Genomic DNA, 19,192 nt, shown 5'->3' with positions numbered 1-19,192 from the left:
AAATCCTAGAAATGAACAATATGACTCTCTGCCTTCCCTGATAGTAAGTTCAAACATGACCATGTTCCTACATTTTCAATGCCTCTTTATCAAAAGACACAGTCATCTGGAACTTGTCTAAACATAGGCTTATATGAACTAAGCCATAGTCATGTATAATTATAATCAAAGAAATTATGTCATGTCTACAGTTTATTAATGAAGGAGTAAGAAAAAAAATTAAGTTTGTGACCATACAGAAAAGCAATTCCTCAGGTCCATGTCTCAGTACTTGGGACAGTGCCCAGAATGGAGCAGGGACTAAACAGAGAGACTTAATCCTAATGACCTGCTGGATGTTGCCTCATTGCCAGATTTCTCTAGAAGCAAGAAAGGGAAAGACCAAAAAATAAACGAACAATAAACTTCACAGAATTTTCTTAGGGGGGGGAAAAGTTTTAATTAATGTATTTAGCACAGTTCTCTTTATAAAACATACTTATTTTAAACCCCGAGCAAAAGCCCTGTCGTTCATTTCCAAAGACAAACCATCTCACTGCTCTTCCTTGAAGTGCCTGCATTTTCTTCCTCTGGTCTCAGAGAAGGGCATGGGATGCGTGCTTCAAGTCGTTGAGATAAAAATCCAGGAGGGAGAAGTCCTGCTGCAGTGGGTAGCTGTTTTCATCTAACACAAAGAGGCTCTGCACCTTCAGGACACAAGGCGCCCCGCTGCCCGCCAGCAAGGCATGGAGCAGGTCCGCGGCGGCCATCCCGTAGGTGACGTCAGAGGGAGGGGCTGCGGAAGAGGAAACGCAGGGCTCTTAGTGCCCCTTCCGGGGGAATGGAAATGCTCACACTTAAAGGGTTCATTGTTTCCCTTGGTTTCTCAAGTCCCAAAGCCACTGTACATATCTCTATCCCTGCTCTTGCTAGCCATAGGTTCCTCTCTAATGATGAGGTGCAATTCCTGCTGTTCTGAAGAGAAAGCACGGGTTCAGACTGATGTTGTTTCCTTTTACGGCACAGCCACCGGCTTCATAAAACAATACAGGGAAGAATTGAGATTTATCTTTTCCTAAATTAAGCTTGAAGCAAAAAGGGTATGTCCACATCAGAAAAGAACTCTTATGTTTATCTAATCTAATATTATCATGGTTATATATACACATACTGTTTGTATAACAGAACCCTGCCTGAGTCAGTTACTTAATGAATACCAAAATCTTTTTAAAATATTTATTTCTTTGTTTGTGCCAGGTCTTAGTTGCGGCAGGCAGGATCTTCGATCTTCACTGCTGGACCTTTAGTCGTGGCTGTGGGACCCTGTGCATTGAGATTGTGGGGTCTTAGCCCCTGGACCACCAGGGCTCTTAAGACCACAAGTCTTCCTGCCCCAAGATACAGATGGTGAGGATGAAGATGGCGGAAAATCTCTCTATCCCTGGGGGAGGGGCAGAAAACCACCTTGGATCAAGACCGTCAGCAGTGCCCTGCTGCTGGGATAGGGGCAGGACCACGCAGAGACACTCAACAGAGACACAAGGCCGAGCTCGGCTGCTACGGCAGGAGGGACAGGGTCTGTTAGAAGGCACCACACCCAAGAACCAGACACACGAAGAACCTGTGTAGGACTACGGCTAGACAAGAATCAAAGAGAATCACTCCTGCCCCTCTCTCTAGGCTGGGATGCAAAAATGACAACCAACAGAGCCTGTGCAACCTGGTGAGGTATACAAATGTAAGAAACTCTCTGAGGCCCGGGTGCAGGGTGAAGGATTAAAGCTGACAGCAGAGCAGGAATATTCGGAGGAAACTCTCTAGAGAACCACTCCCCACTATGAGCACGGATAATGCTAGAAAATTTGAAGCCAGTGATGACCTGAAGGTAACCAGAGCAATGAAAAACTCAAATCCAACTCATGGGCTGGCAAAATTAACTCTACTCTGCTCACCCTCACCCCCATTAAAAGTCGAAGAAAACAGGTGTGCTCACTTTAGATACAAATACTGTTCACCTCAGTCTGTATTGTTCTATATGCAATGTTCAACATTTAAGCAAAAATGAAAGCCAGAAAAAATAAACCACTATTAAGAGACAGAGCCATCATTAAATGAGATTAACTCATCTGCTTAGAGAGTCTCAGACTAATGAGGAAAGGATGGAGTTTGAGCATCTGACAAATGGATCATCTTCACTTTGTTGTTAGCTACTGACGATCAGCCACTGTTGTACCTATCATCAGAGCTGAAGTTCCTGAACATCCACACGACTGACATCTGGACAGTCTTCATATGTTTATATAGTGCTGCACATTCATTTACTTAACTATTAAAAAACTAGGGCACTGGTGTTTTCCCTTACCAATTGGAAAGTTAGAGTAAGAAGACATTAGGCACCTACTTCTCTCTCTCTTCATGTGCTGAGACAGGTGTAGAGTAAGTCTTACCTTCCAACTTACATAATCTTGTGTTTCTTTTTTTTTTTTCCATTGTATATATGAGAATTTTATTTATTTAAAAATTTTTATTTTATATTGGAGTATAGTTGATTTACAATGCTGTGTTAGTTTCTGGTGTCCAGCAAAGTGATTCAGTTACACATATACATGTCTATTCATTTTCAGATTCTTTTCCCACATAGGTTATCATAGAGTATTAAGTAGAGTTCCCTGTGCTATACAGTGGGTCCTCGTTGATTACTTATTTTACGTACAGTAGCCTGTATAGTCTTGTGTTTCACTCAAGCTACATTATCCTTCTGCTTATATACTGACAGGAACTAAGAAGTTAATTTAGAGTATAATGTTCCTTCTATTTTAATATACTATCTGTACTCCTGATATGAATGGTTCCACAGAGGACAACCTCTTGATGGCATGTTGATATCTTACCTATTACTCTGTTGAGCCAGTCAGGAGAAATGTTGAGAAGAATCTTCTCTATCAGCTTTGATCCTACATGGATGCAGACCTTATATTTTCCATCAACTATGGTCATTAAAGCTGGCCTACAAAAGAGTAAACAGCTTAGGACCGTCAAAAAGATTTTCAATTAAAGAAATGTTTAAATGTAATATAATTTCAAAAATCAGTTTTATAAAAAAATATTTAATTTATTTACTTATTTTGGCTGCACTGGGTCACTGTTGCTGTGCAAAGGCTTTCTCTAATCGCAGTGAGTAGGGGCTACTCTCAAGGTGTGGTATGTGGACTTCTCATTGCTATGGCTTCTCTTGTTCTGGGGCACGAACTCTAGTGCATGCTGGCTTCAGTAATTACGACACACAGGCTTAGCTGCCCTGAGACATGGGATCTTCCCAGACCAGGGGCCATTCTGGTGTCCCTTGCATTACAAGGTGGATTCCTAACCACTGGACCACAGGGAAGCCCACAGCACTGGGCTTTCTGCAGAGTTAATTTTAATTCTTAAAACAGCAGTAGGATGTCCTGAAATACCCTCGAAATGAAGGGCTGTTATTTTAAAGACTTTCAAGTAATACATTGATTTTATTTATTTCATATTAATTTTAAATGTTCAGATACTAATATAAGAAGACATAATTTTACCCTATTGTGCAAATTACTTTTAGAGATAAAATAAAGATGATAATCACATATTTCACAATCACAATTTCAAGTTATTTTTTTCCACTGGATTCTTTATCATAAAAAACAAACTGTTTTGCATGTCACTAAATAAAGACAAAGAAGTAGACACAAACCATGACACACTCTAAAGAACAAACAATATGAACAAAATGACATGAATAAAATTATTCTGTGTACTTTTAAAGAAAGGGATATACCCCTTTTAAAAATAAATTATTACAAAATGAACAGAATTTAGAAAGACCTACCAGGATAGGGGAATTCAGCATAACCACTAAACCACGACTACTGATTGTCTCTCTAAAAACTTACTTCCCCCTTTATCGACATGATTCCAGGTCCTTTTATCTTTTTATAATCTTTCCCCAGGGTATCTCACTTCTTCCATTCTCTTTTTTAAATCTGGATGTGCCATGTGGCACACGGGCCTTCAGCTCCCTGACGAGGGGCTGAACCTGCATCCCCTGCATTGGGAGCACAAAGTCTTAACCACTGAACCTCCGGGGGAGTCCCTCTTCCTCCATTCTTTATTTCAGCAAATACGTGCGCAAAATCTGGTACTATCCAGTGTATACACTGGGTACACACTAGTGAATAAGAGAGATCTGCTTGCTTCACTCAAGGAACTTCAGAGTTTAGTGGTATAGAAAGACAATTAAGGTTTTCAATAATGGTGGCAAGATGCTCCGCTGGGGATAGAATAGGCTTTTCAACCAACGGTGCAGGGACAACTGAATAAAAGAATGAAGCTGGACTCCTTCCTTATACCACATATAGAAATTAACTCAAAACAGATCATGAATCTATATGTAAGAGCTAACTATAAAATTCTTGGAAGAAAAAATAGGAGTAAACCTCCATGATACTGGCTTAGGAAGGATACTTTTCTTAGATATGATACCAAAAGCACATGCAACAAAAAAGAGAAACAGATAATAATAAAAAGTGACCGCAAGGACATGGAGAACCTGCAATCCTCATTCACTTCTGGTAAAACTAAAATTGTGCAGCGGCTTCGGAAAACAGTTTGGCAGTTCCTAAAAAGGAGTAAAAAGCTACCACATCAACCTAGCAATTCTACTCCTGAGTACATGCCCAGGAGAAATGAAAACATGGCCACAAAAAAGTTGTACATGAATGTTTGGAGCAGTATTATTTATAATAGCCAAAAAGTAGGTACAATCCAAATGTTCATCAATTGATGAATGGATAGATAAAATGCAGCATATCCATATTGTTGTTGGTTAGTCGTCAAGTTGTATCCAACTCTTTTGTGACCCCAAGGACTAAGCCCATCAGGCTCCTCTATCCATGAGATTTCCCAAGCAAGAATCCTGGAGTGGGTTGCCATTTCCTTCTCCAGGGATCTTCCCAACCCAGGGATCAAATGTGCATCTCCTGTACTGGCACGCAGGGGTGCCCATATTATCTGGCAATAAAACAAAATAAAGTACTTGATATATGCTACAATATGGATGAACCTTGAAACAGGTTAAAAAAAAAAAAGAAGCCAGTCATAAAAGACTGCACACTGTATGATTATTTATCTGAAATGTCCAAAGTAAGTTCCTCTACAGAGCCAGAAATTCGACTAGTGGGTGCTGTACGTTGGTGGGAAGGAAGAATGAGAAATGGCTACTTTGGGGGTGGGAGAGGGGAAGGTGATCCAAAATAGATTGTGGTAACAGCTGCACAAGCCTGTGAATATACTAAAGCCTTGGAATTTCACATTTTAGATGGGTTGATTTGATGGACTGTGAATTGTATCTCCATAACGAGGTTTTTCAGAAGACTATGCAAGTAAATGACTCCAGGTGCACACACAGAGCACTTCAACAGAGAACAAAGGAGGCGACTAAAAAAAAGTCTCTCTGATGAAGGGCCCTCAACTAAGACAAGAATGGGTCAGCCTTGTGGGGTCAGGCAGGGGGAGAAGCAGGCGAGAACGCCCTAAGGAGGAAAAAGTCAGATGCTAAAAACCTTACAGAAGGCCAGGACCAACCCAGAGATCAAGGCGAGGAGTGTGGCAGACGAGTGTGCTGGGAAATGCAGAGTGCGACAGGAAATTCTGGAAAGGTTCTAAAGGAATGCAGTGGTTACTCTGTTGGCTGTGGAGAATGGACTTGGTGGAGACAAAGGGAGGAGGGGACCTTGCATCTGAATCCAATGTTCTTTTCAGACAAGCAACTTTCAAAGTAAGAGCAAAGTTCATTTACTTGTTCATAACAAACATAAATATATGTAAAGAGAAATAAGGCTAATGGATTATGCTTCTATAAATTTTCTTATTTAAAGTATTCCATGATAACATGCTGAACATATCTGTATTTGGTTTTTAGATATTACAGTATTTAGAAATAGAAAAGAGCATAAAACACTGATTGCTAATCTGCTATCCTTAATGTTTAGTGTGAAGATAAGAAAACTGAGGTGCAGGAAAGTTAAGCATCTTACTAGCTTCTACAACTCAGGGGTTAGATCATATAATTAATTTTAACCTTTAAATTCCAATAATGTGTTAAGATGGGGAAATGAGTTTCTTATGAGCCATTTAGAACTTGGTTAAAAATTAAACCAAGTAAAAGGTTTTTTTAGTGTATCTGCTTAAAAACAATAAAGTCTCCCAATTACTGCTTTTTTAAAAATTCCTGTTACGATTACTGGGCAATTTTTGCTTTCATAAATAGCCATTTTTCCATCACTCAGGAGGAAAAAATTTATTCTCTTGGATTAGCTCCAGTTATTTTTCATCAGAAACACTTGATACATGTAACTTTTTGGTCATTTCTAGTCCCATATAATAAACATTTCCCATCTAGCTGGCCTGCTTAGTTGCCTTACCTGTAGTATATTTTCTTCATAGTAAATGGCAAGCAGCTAAAACATTGTTTGTAGATCTTATTCTCATCTGTTTGTAGTTCCAATCCACATTTTGCACAGCCAGTGTATATAATATTGGGCAGAGAAGAAAAAATACTCTTCAGAGAACTGTGAGCATTTAGAGCTATTTTCTGAACTGCTGTAATGGGAAACACTAGCTCTAAAATCTGGGCTTTGATTAGAATCACTCCTGTAAAAGATAAGCAAAAAGAAATACCATAAATTAGGAGGCCAAAACCATAACTTTAATTTACAAACATGGTTAAGTGTACGGTTGAGTCAGTTACTTATGGTAAAGGACACTAAGGCCTTGTTGGTCTTCTCTGCTCTTCTGCTAGACAGTCTTACTCACTATGGCTTCCGCACTTACTCCAAAGCGTAGGGGGTCATCTGCCTACAACTAAGAGTAAAGATTTATTTGGCCAACTTGGTTGAAAAGATGGATGTCTGTACCAGGGAGGGCCCCAGAGGACCCTGCTCAGTTTCACTACCAGGGACTGTGTGCTGTGCTGTCCTTCGTCACTCAGTCGTGTCCGACTCTTTGCAACCCCATGGATTGTAACCCGCCAGGCTCCTCTGTCCATGGGGATGCTCTAGGCAAGAACTCTCATGCCATGCCCTCCTCCAGGGGATCTTCTCAACCCGAGATTGAACCCAGGTCTCCCACATTGCAGGTGGATTCTTTACCACCTGAGCCACCAGTAAAGCCCAAGAATACTGGAGTAAGGGTAGCTCATCCCTTCTTCAGAGGATCTTCCCGACCCAGGAATTGAACTAGGGTCTGCTGCATTGCAGGCAGATTCTTTACCAGCTGAGCTACCAGGGAAGCCCACCAGGGACTGACTATAACAGCACAAGTTTTCTGTATAGTTTCCCAATGGGGAGTACCTCTCCAGGGCGTGCAAGAATACTCCCAATTCCCAGCCTCATGCCCCAAATGAAGTGAGGATATATCCTTTGTGCTATTAATCATCAAAACTATAGCCACCTAATTTATCATTGTCTATAAATGGGAACCCACTCCAGGGTTCTTGCTTGGAGAATCCCAGGGATGGCGGAGCCTGGTGGGCTGCCGTCTGTGGGATCGCACAGAGTCGGACACGACTGAAGCAACTTAGCAGCAACAGCAGCATATGTTGTTTGTTTTTATCGTTATATCTAATTCTAGGCCTCTAACCCCAGCAAGTAGATGTTTACGTAAAAGATATGTAACGGGAATTTCCTGGTCCTGTGGTTAAGACTTTGCCTTGCTTGGAGGAGGGTGCAGGTTTCATCCCTGGTTAAGGAGCTAGGATCCCATATGCCTTGTGGCCGAAAAACCAAAGCAGTGTTGTAACAAATTCAATGCAGACTTTAAAAAAAAAGAAGATTGTTAAAAAAAAAAAAAAAAGAGTTGACTCTTCTGTGACAGCAGCATAGGTGCAGCCCCTCTGCTGCCTACGGCGCTCTTCCTGCAGTGGTCATCTTCGTAAGCCTGTGAGGCCCCAGAGGCGGGCGCAGGAGGGACACAGAAACAGGAAGCACTACAACACTACCCAAGGTCTCACCAGTTAGTACAAACCTAGAGTCTTCTGTGGCCACTTACTCCCATTTTTGAAAGTTGTGTCAAATTTTTGTTTGATGATGTAAAAATTGGTAAATTTTTTACTATCTGTGTTTATTTTCCAGAAATATTGTTAATTTAAACTAACTGTTAGTATTAAAACAGAGCACGACCCTCTGGGGCCCTCCCAGGCACAAATTCCTTTCTGTCCTCATTCCTTGTTTCTGAGAAATAGGCTTCATTCAGCCTCCTTGACCTTCCGAGTTCCAATTCAGTTACAAATCTGGGAAGGGACGGAACCGAAGAGGCAGTCAAGAGACAACAGAATACCAGTGGGGCAGGGTCCTTCTCGTGAAATATCTATAACAGTATCTTTGAGTTCTTCTGCAGGAACTAAGGCCCCACCCAGGTGGAGGACAGTAACTTCAGGCTAAAAAGCACAAGATTTGTGGAACATTATCCTGTTACTTTACCACCAACCAATCTGAAGAAAGTCACACCCTTTCACACCCCAAATATTGCCCATAAAAACTTCTCCCTGAAAACCATCAGGGACTTGGGAGTTTTTGAGCATGAGTTGCTCATTCTCCTTTCTTGGCCCTTCAATAAACCTTTTTCTGCTCTAAACTCTGACATTTCAGTTCATTAGGCCTCACTGTGTGTCCAGCACATGAACTTACATTTGGTTAAAGTTAATAATAAATGTTTCCATGTAGAAGTGGGTATATGGAGTTCTCTGAGAATAAATCTCTGTAATTCAATTAAAAAGTGGGGTTTCGTTTTTTAATTTTCTGGGCCAGGACTGAGCTCTTAAACCTGTGAAGTCTGACACTAACTTGAAGTAGGCGGCATCAAAATTGAATTGAACTGTACAACACCCATTTGGGGTGCACAGAGTTGGAGAACTGGCTGTTGATGTGGAAAACAGCAGCAAACCATACATTTGATGTCAGAAGTGTTGTGTGTAAAAACAGCTGACACCCGAAACAACTAAAAACCAAACAAAATGTATGAAACAGCAATTCTCAGGACATTAGGTATCAGGCAACAAAGGACAGCGATCCCAAGCGATGAGAAGCAAGACGGAAGCCTAGCAACTGCCCCAGCTTACAGACAAGCGTTTACTGGCTACAGTACAGGAAAGGAGACCCAGGCAGAGCCTGGTGGTTTCCCTGAACTGACAGCAGACACAGCTTGAGTCTGGAAGGCTAATAGGGCTAGAGATATCAGAGTTGGTATTAGACAGGACAAAGGGGAACTCCGGAGAAAACTCTGGATAACTGCAGAGGGTACCCCTCACTTGAAGAATTCAACTGAGTACTGACCAATACATGTAACCAGAGGATAAGAAAAGACCATCCAAAAGTACTGAACAATCCCTGAAGCTTGCACAGAGATAGGAAGAGTGACTTCTCCCACCGCTAGAGTGGAAAATCTCAGAATCCATAAGGTATTGGGTAGAGAACTTAGAAGTTGTACTTACAGGAAAATTCATGGCACTAAACTCCTACATTGGGAAAAAACATGTCAGTTACCTCCATTTCCACCCTAAGAAATGTGAAAAAAAGAAAGAAACCCAAGAAAACAGAAGAAAGGGGGAAAAAAAATCAGCAGAAATCAATGGACTAGAAAATAGAAAAATTAATGAAAAAAAAGGTGGTTATATGAGCAGATTAATAAAACTGGTAAAACTCCAGCCAATGATCAGTTAAAAAGAGAGAGAAGGCACAAATTAGCAATATCAGGTAATACCAGTATTACTACAAATTCTACATATATTAAAAGAGATAGTAAGAAAATATTATAACTTTATGCCAACAAACTTTTGTTGTTGTTGTGCCAACAAACTTTTGTTGTTGTTTTGCCAACAACCTAGATGAAATGAACAAATTTCTTGAAATACCAACTATCAAAGTGCACTTAAGAAGAAACAAGTAACTGGAATAGCCCTATATCTATTAAAGAAATTGAATTTGTAGTTAAAACCTTCCAATAAAGAAAACTTCAGGCCCAGATAGGTCTGAAGGAGTTCTACCGAACATGTACGGAAGAAATTAATCTAATTCCAAATAAACTCTTCTGGAAAATTGAAGAGGCTCTCCGTCCATGGAATACTCTGGGCAAGAATACTAGAGTGGGTTGCCATTTCCTTCTCCAGGGGGTCTTCCCGACCCAGGGATTGAACCCAGGTCTCCCGCATTGCAGGCAGACGCTTTAACCTCTGAGCCACCAGGGAAGGGATGACTGAAGAGGAAAACTACACATCAACTCTTCTATGAGCATTGCTCTAACACCAAAACCAGAAAAAGATACAAGAAAACTGCAGACAAATATCCACCATGATACAGACATAAAAATTCCTAAAAACAGATATTAGCAGTAATTCTCTGGGCTTCCCAGGTGTCTCAGTGGTAAAGAATATGACTGCCAATGCAGCAGACACAGGTTCGATCCCTGGAGAAGGAAGTGGCAACCCACTCCAGTATTCTTGCCTGGGAAATCCCATGGACAGAGGAGCCTGGTGGGCTACAGTCCATGAGTTGCAAAGAGTGGGACATGACTTAGTGACTAAACAACAACAAGAACAACAAAAAGCAAGACTTCCCTGGCGGTCCAGTGATTAGAACCCAGCACTTTCATTCCTGGGGCACAGGCTCAGTCCTGGTCAGGGAACTACCCTATAAGCTGGATGCAGAAAGAAAAAAAAAAGTTTTTTTAAAGCTTTTTCTGATGTGGATTATTTTTAAAGTGTTTATTAAATTTGTTACAATATTGCTTCTGGTTTGCGTCTTGTTTCTTTGGCCTCAAAGCATGTGGAATTTTAGCTCTCTGACCAGGGACTGAACACAAACTCCCTGCCTTAGAAAGGTGACGTCTTAACCACTGGACCACCAGGTGAGTCCCCAAAAAGAAGAATTTTTACCCAGCATATAAAGAACTCTCAAAACTCAATAAAACAATGAAGCCAACTTTTTCTTGGTAAGCAAAAGATTTCAATTGACACTTCATTAAAGATATATAGGTGGCAATTAAGTACATAAAAGATGTTCAACATCACCAGCCAATAAGTAAACGCAAGCTGAGATTATGATGACCCATTACTACACATCTATTAGAATGAACAAAATTAAGAAGAATGTCCATACCAAAACCTGAGGTGGGTGTGGAAAAAACAGAGCTCATACACTGTTGGTGGAAATGTAATATGGGACAATTGTTTTGGGAAACAGGCAGTTTCTTTATTTCTATTTTTCTGGCAGTTTCTTTAACAGTTAAACGTAAGCCTGCCATATAATCCAGCTATTGATTCAATTCTTGGGTATTCACTCATGAGAAAAGAAAGACTATGAATAACGCCTTGTACTTGAATGTTTATGGAAACTTTATAATAGCCAAGAACTGGAAACAACCCAGATGTACATCCAGAACTGAACAAATAAACAAAGCATGGTGTATTTGTATAACAGGATAAAGAATGGTTTACTGATACACACAACCACATGGATACATCTCAAAGAAACTGATACCTCTCCAAGAACTGGCTCCATTAGAGATGCCAAACAAATGATTCCATATATATAAAAGCGCAGAAAATTCAAACTAATCTCTAGTGACAGAAAGCAGATTGACTCCCTGGAAGGGTTGGGGGCAGGGATGAGGGATGGAAAGAGATACAAAGAGGCGGGTGATGGTTTCATGACTGTGGTGTTGCTTTCATGGGTTTCATGTCCATACTTACCCATGTGAATATACACACTTTATTAAATACGGGTAATTGCCTATATGAAAATTATATCCCAAAAATCTTGTTAAAAAAAATTTTTTTTAATCTAATATTCTGAACCAATTTGAAAAGTACCAACTGAAATGTCCTATTAACTGCATAGGACCCAACTTTTACATTTCTGTGGACGAGCCAGAAGAGGGCAGAGCATGCTAGCAAAAAACCCCAAGAAATGTGGGGGGTCTTAGCATGTGGTATCTTAGGAGCTTCAACCTAATTTATTTGGGATCAGATTATTTTCATTAGAAAAACTGTAAAAATAATCTTATTTCACTTAAAACAATTCTAGCATTTAATGAAATCTAAAGCTATCTGTAATAATTCAGAAGATTATTTATGCAAATTGGAGAATAAAGCTAAAATTCACTGTCAAGATCCAAATTTCCTGAGCTATTTGTAACAACTCAACCTATAAAATCACCAAAAACAGTAATTTTTTTTCAAAAACAGTAATCTTATACAAATTCTGAGGAAAATTTTTCACCAAATTTTTCTTCATTAAAAAATTTAAATTATATAACAATAAACCTGCAGATACATCTCATTTTTGTCAACCTTTATTTTCCCTCTAAATTTATTTGCTATAATAGCCATTGGAAAGCTTTCTATTAGTTTCCAAAACTGATAATCACTGACATTTACTCATTATTGGCATTTAGCAACCCTAACTATAGCTTTAAATGCTGTTTAATTTATAATGCCATCAACCAGGAGTTAGCATCTTTTAGCATCATTTCCGTAGTTAAGAAGCCAGTGCAATTTAGTGGAAAGTATTGGTATTTCCCACTTTATTTCCCACTAAAATTGTAGCAATTTATCTAGTTATTTATTTTTGCTATTTTACTCTCTTTATTTCAAAGTGTATAGCATACTAAACCTAAAACATACTCCTTCTACTACTTCACTCAAAAGAAATTAATTATATTTTGCTCATGGAAATTGTGTGAGTATGTATATAAATTCATCAGGCATCCTTCCACGTGGTATGCTTGAGAGAATGAAATTTACACACACACACACACACACACACACACACATTCAAGTTCAGGAAGTGTGTTATTACAATACCGGGTCTTAGGTGTGGTATGTGGCATCTAGTTCCCTGAGGAGGGATCAAACCCAGGCCCACTACATTGGAAGCATGGAGTCTTAGCCACTGAACCACCAGGAAATTCCTCAATGTTAATTTTTAACAATCATGTATAGATGATAGCTTAGTAACTTGATAAAATATTTATCTCAACAGTGATTCTGATTAGAGTTGCTATCTATTTCTGGCTTATTAAATGATAAGCTACTTATAACTGTATGCAAAAAATATTTTTAAGTAACCCTTAATAATTACAAATTAATCTCAAAGGATTATAGGCAGAAAGTCAGGAAGAGGTTAGTAGCTGCTTCAGCTACTTACAGAGACCTCTATTTCACTTTTACATCAGTTATACATGTTTCCTACGAACAGCAGCTTCCTTGGTTATATTAAAACCAGCAATGTCTTTTATAAATAAGATCTTACCCGAACGCTTTTCCTCTAGATGTGTTGCTAAATCTGACATCTTCACAAAGGAGGGTGTGTTTTTTTGAAATTTTGCTTTAAATGTAATTGCCCTTCTATCATCATCAAACAGGCACTCACAGGATGACCATGGTGTTGTATGCAATTCTAGGTTCTCTAGGATGCAATTGCGCTGAACAAAAAGATACTTAAATTCCCAAATATAACCTTAAACAAAACAAAAACAAAAAGTTACCAAAAGGAAATTATCTAGGATCAAAACCAGATTAAACAGACTGACCTGATTAAATCAGTTAAATACAACTTTTATCTCATTAAGGAATTTGGATATAAAGTGGCAAAATATGAATGTTGTGTTAAGGCAATAACAATGGTAGAGATAATTTTTACAAAATTTTTTCTAAAGATTACTTGGTCTCCTAAACAGTCATAATTTATCATAACCAACTGTCTATTCAGAATAGCAAACTCTCATTCTGATTATCTACAGGAAAGTTTTTTTTTTTAAATAATGACATAGAAATGGACACATGTCTACCATAATCAATATTACTCAATGATTTTTCAATACCTTAGTTTTCTTATTTAGCTAATTTTTTTGGAACAACAACAAAACATTCAGATTCAGTTGCTCCTATTTTTAATTCTTTCAGTAATAATTCTGAACCACAGTAGCACAGACTTTCTTGCTCAACAATCAGACTGCGCTGTGCTGTGCTTAGTCACTCAGTCGTGTCCGACTCTTTGTGACTCCATGGACTGTAGCCCACCAGGCTCCTCTGTCCATGGGGATTCTCCAGGCAAGAATACTGCAGTGGGTTGCCATGCACTTCTCCAGGAACAATCCGACTATATATTAATAAATTCAACTTTAAAACTATATTAAAACAAAAAAAGTTTCTTAGTACAAAGTCTTCTAATGACAAGTGTCTTTTTATTTTCCCACATACTTCAGTCTATAAATCTAAATCACACATCTCACCCACCTCCTCAGTCTCTCTGCAGCTATTTTTTTGTGGGAAATTTTAAAACAAGTCAGTAAATCTGTATAGACAGAGCATCGTTAGAAAGAGCTAAAGCATATGTATTCCAAGTTGTTGCTTAAAACCAATCACTATTTTAAAACAATTTTCTTGTCTTATTATAGAATACATACTTAGAAATCACAGGTAAGATAAGCAAAGAAATAAATGGCAGCTACAGTCAACACCTCAAAATAAATACAGTTACTATTTTAGTGTCCATGCAGTTGTTCTCAATTTGTTTGATTTTTACTTACTCTGTCAAATGTATATTTTATGTCATTAAGTATTATTCTGCATTATTTTAAAATACTACATAATATGTCATTGCACAGGTATACCAAAATCTTAAAAATTATTAGCACAATCCTCTCTTTGGGGACATGTTTCTTATTTTTCACTATTATAAATGTAGTACTATGGTAAAATATTTTTAGCTACATCTTTATGCATAGTCATGATAACTTCCTATTAAGTGTCATTATTAGGCCAAAGGTATCCCAAATTCAGGCTTTCATATGCACTGTCAATTGTCCTCAAGAAAGGTTGTTCCCCTGAAACTAATAAACAACTAATAAACAACCAGGTTGTTCCCTGGTGGCTCAGATGGTAAAGAATCTGCCTGCAGTGTGGAAGACCTAGGTTCCATCTCTTGATTAGGAAGATCCCCTGGAGGCGGGCATGGCAACCCACTCCAGTATTCTTGCCTGGAGAATCTCAAGGACAGAGGAGCCTGGTGGGAGGTCCATGGGGTTGAAAGAGTTGGACAGGACTGAGCGACTAAGCACACACACACACGTCAATTATACTTCAATCAGAAAAAGAGAAAAAAAAGGGTTGCCGGTTTATATCTTCTATAATCTACGAGAGTGGTTATTTCCCCATATCTTTTCTACTGATTTCTTAGGACAAAAATCAGTTATCATTATTATTTTATTTGTCTGCCTTCCATTGCTAGTAAGAATAATTTTTTTCATACATTTATTGGCCACTTTAATCTCTTCTTTGAGGACCTGCCTGTTCACATCTATTGCTCATTTATTCTCACAAGGATTTGACTTTAGATTATGCTATTATTTTCTGAAAAAATACAATTTTTTTTCTGGTTTTTCACTTGCATTTTAATTCTGCATATGGTGATTTTCATGTATGGCAGTTTTTGTTACAGCATTTTATTTAACCTACTAATCTTTGGGTTCCAAATAAGTTCACTTATATTTTCTCCTAGTACTTACTGTTCCTTTTAAAAGTATTTGAATTTGTAATACATCCAGCATTTATTCTGGCACAAATATGAAGCATAAGTTTAATTCTTATTTCTTCTCAAATTGTTAGATAGATGTTTCAAATATATCTACCAATTTAAAAAATTTTGCTTGAATTTTTAAATTATAAAATAAAATATACTTTTTATAAAATATTTAGACAGTAAAAGAAAAGTAATAGGCAAAGTAAGATTGTCTGTATTTCAGTAAAATGGATAATGGGTACTTTAGTTCATTGTGTTATTCTGTCTATATGTTTGAAGTTTCTTTATACTAAAAGGTTTAAAAAATAAATGCAAATTCCATACATGAAATTCAAACTAAAAATATAAAAAAATAAAAACCACATAATACTACTAGAGATGTCTAGCATTTTAGTATCTGTATTTCCAGATTTTTTAAGTGTATATACTTATATATCTACTTTTATTAAAATGGGATCCTATTATACATAAAGTTTTTTTTTTTTCAATAATAGAACTATTTTATTAAACATATGAACGTACTGATTTTGTACAATACACATTTCTTTCTTTCCTCTGCCGCAGGAAGCCAGCGCTCTAGAACCCCATGTTTATAAAAACACACTTTGGCAGCTACTATGACAAGGTGAAAAAAGTGCAATTCCGAAAGTGACAACACATGACCGAAGTGGGGAACAGAAAAGGCAGAGGGGAGTGGGCCCAGCGCTGCTCATCTTCTCTCAAGAGGAAACAGTTTAAGAACAGAAACTCTTGAGCATTATTTAAGCAGTACTGCCCAACTCTCTTGGTAGCATCTCTGTTTCAATTCCATTTATCTTGATGTTGTAACTAACTAATCTGTTACTTCTTTAAGAAATTCTGCCCTGGTCTATATCCTTTTCAGTGGCCCATATCCCTTTGAGCTTCAAAAACACAGAAGTCGCTCAGTCGTGTCTGACTCTTTGTGACCCCACGGATTGTAGCCCACCAGGCTCCTCGGTCCATGGGATTTTCCAGGCATGAATACTGGAGTGGGTTGCCGTTTCCTTCTCCGTACATGAAGTTTTATAATCTACTTTTTTAAACTAAATATTATATCTATACATCTATCCAGGCTAGTGAACATACATATCTTAGATAGTGAATATATTGGTGTGTCCACCAGACCACAAATGACCCCCTTAACTATTCCCTCACCCACTGAAATAAGCTTACATACTCCAACTCGTACTTTTTTTTACGTTTTAGTACAGCATGAGGGACCTTAGTTCCCATGCCTCCTGCAGTGGAAGTGCAGAGAGTCCTAACCACTGGACCGCCAGGGCATCCCCCAACTGGTACTTTTTGACCCTGTGCTACAGCCCACAGTTGACTGAATCAAATTCAAACTAGGCAATCAGATTCTCTTTACTGGGAATTTAGAAACAGGACTGGTTTCTTAAAATGAAAAGTAAAACAGGAGCTACAGAGTAACAATGTGCTATCCATAATGTTGAGAAGCAGAGAAAGTCTAGAGAAAGTCTCTACTAAGAAAATAAAGCAAATTCATGGAGATGTTGCCTGGGCCCAGAAAGCTTTTCTGTTCCTAGTTCCAAGTCCCCCTGAAACCCATCACTCTTGCCCTATTTACTAGGAGATACTCCTGTACACTTCCAATATATCCATCCCCCTTAATCGTTTAAGTTAACCATGATGGAGTTCCAGTGTGAAATTTGAGCCTTCAGTGCCCAAGTTTAAAAACAGTTTCTTAGCACAGCCAATGGACTGTGCAACCTTCATGTGCAAGCATTTGTACCTTTGTGAGTTTTTTCTTATCATTTGAAACAAGCTATTTCCTTCTCAAACTTGCGTCTTTATTCCTTAAAGACAGTGGGAATTTTAAATGGCTGCCTGATCTATATTTTATTCTTCAATCATTTATAAAGAAAGTATCTACTGGTGCCGGCAGTTCTGTGTGATGAGGACACAATGGTGAACAGGCTAATCAGGGTGCTTTTAGTCACAAACTTGACAACCTACCGAGAAAAGTAGTTAATTATCAAGCACGCAAATCAGCTGGATCATCTGTCTGTGTTGGGTGGCACAAGTGCAATGCAAAGAGTGACATGATACAGAGAGATTTTGTATATTCATGTGGGAGGCCTCTCTGGGGAAATGAGATTGGACAGCCATCTGTGTGGGAGAGCTGGAGAAGAAGCACTCTAGGCAGGGGAAATGCATAAATTCAAGGTCCCAAAGCAGGAAAAAGTTTGGCGTGTTCAAGAAACAGAAAGGAGTCGAATGCGGGTTAAGCTAGTGAGTCTGAGGGAGACTGAGCAGCACCAAGACAGTTTGTGATACAATTCTGTACTTCAATCATGAATTAAGGGTGCGAAGGAATACCAACCTCCATCAGATATAACTGTGATTTTCCATGAAGCATAGTCACAAAGGTTGGGATCATTTGTATTATTCTGTGCTTAATTAGTAATGTCATGAGTGTACTTTATTGTAATGTTATGTTTTTTTAAATATTAGACTTCTATTAGATTTCAGGAGAATATTGCATTCGAAAGGCACTTAGTTCTGAATAGCTTATATTATGCATACCAAATTATTACCAAGAAGTGTAGTTTATGTCCCCAGCCCACCCTCATTAGGACTTTCACTGTGACCAGTGCTTGCTGCATGTCAGGCATACCAAATTCTTACTAGCTAAACATATTTCAAAAAACCTGGGAATTAATTTCTTATTATTTTTCTCCAAAACATCAACTCTTTTGTCTCTAGTATTCAGTAATTACTGCTTGACAATCACTTCTAATTATATCACCTAAATGTGAGTTTGTTACCCTCGGGAACAAGGAAAACGAGGGCCCAATACAGACAGAATAATACAGAGAATGCCTCAAGAAATACTAGATGAATAGACAGAATACTAACAATTTGTGAAAGGAGAACCACTTACTTAAATGACTCTTCAAAATTAGATCTTGAGGTATTAAGGCAGATATTAAAGCTTGAAATATAAATAAATATGCTGAAGAAATGAACAAAGAAACTATACTTTAATTCATGGATTTATAAATTTTCAACATTAACCTAAATATCAAAGAATTATCTGGAGAAAATATACTTCCTCTTCTATTGACCGAATAACCATCAGCTTTTAAGGGATATTCGTATTAAGCATGGAGCATGCCTTGCTGCAGCTCCACTATAATTGGAATGCCACCTTTGATCTACATTCTGCTCAGCATGCAGCACACTCATGTTCCCGACCATGACACAGTGGTCAGTGATGATGGTTTGTGTATCACTGACACATGTTTTTCAGATTTCTCAACCAAACAAATATTTGCCACTGTTTGATCTTAACATGAAAGCCAAATTTCAGACTTATCTCAATTCCTAGTTATGGGCTATTAATGATTAAAAGAGGTAATGTGATAGATCCTATCTTTAGATAACTATTTTGAAATAGAAGTTTGCAAGACACATTAACTCTTTCAGGTAAAAAAAGAATGGATCACATACCTAATCAACCTCTGAATTAATTTAACAGAGTAAAATAACTCAGAAGTCACTAATTAAACTGTCTCTGATTGTTATAACTAAAGGATCTAATATCAAAATGAAGATGTTACACTATG

At 38.2% G+C, this 19,192-nt stretch overlaps 1 protein-coding gene across 6 annotated transcripts in view; it reads right to left on the bottom strand.

Moving 5' to 3' along the window:
- Nucleotides 1–414: 414 nt before the first annotated feature.
- Nucleotides 415–19,192, bottom strand: part of FAM35A (family with sequence similarity 35, member A) — a 117,108-nt gene continuing 98,330 nt past the window's right edge. For 5 of the 6 annotated variants that reach the window (XM_010854393.1, XM_010854397.1, XM_010854395.1 and 2 more), the window contains 4 exons: nt 13,311–13,517; nt 6,429–6,657; nt 2,871–2,986; nt 415–775 (listed from right to left, as the gene is read on the bottom strand). In XM_010854393.1, the coding sequence (XP_010852695.1) occupies nt 576–775; nt 2,871–2,986; nt 6,429–6,657; nt 13,311–13,517 (752 nt within the window). In that variant the 3' untranslated portion in view covers nt 415–575. Of the gene's footprint in view, nt 776–2,870; nt 2,987–6,428; nt 6,658–10,570; nt 10,696–13,310; nt 13,518–19,192 lie in introns of those variants that run through there. The other variant, XM_010854398.1, reaches the window with a different exon arrangement.

This window comes from Bison bison, unplaced genomic scaffold, assembly GCF_000754665.1.
Source record: "Bison bison bison isolate TAMUID 2011002044 unplaced genomic scaffold, Bison_UMD1.0 scf7180017864341, whole genome shotgun sequence".
Classification (NCBI taxonomy): Eukaryota; Metazoa; Chordata; class Mammalia; order Artiodactyla; family Bovidae; genus Bison; species Bison bison.
This window is presented reverse-complemented; position numbering and strand designations above follow the sequence as displayed.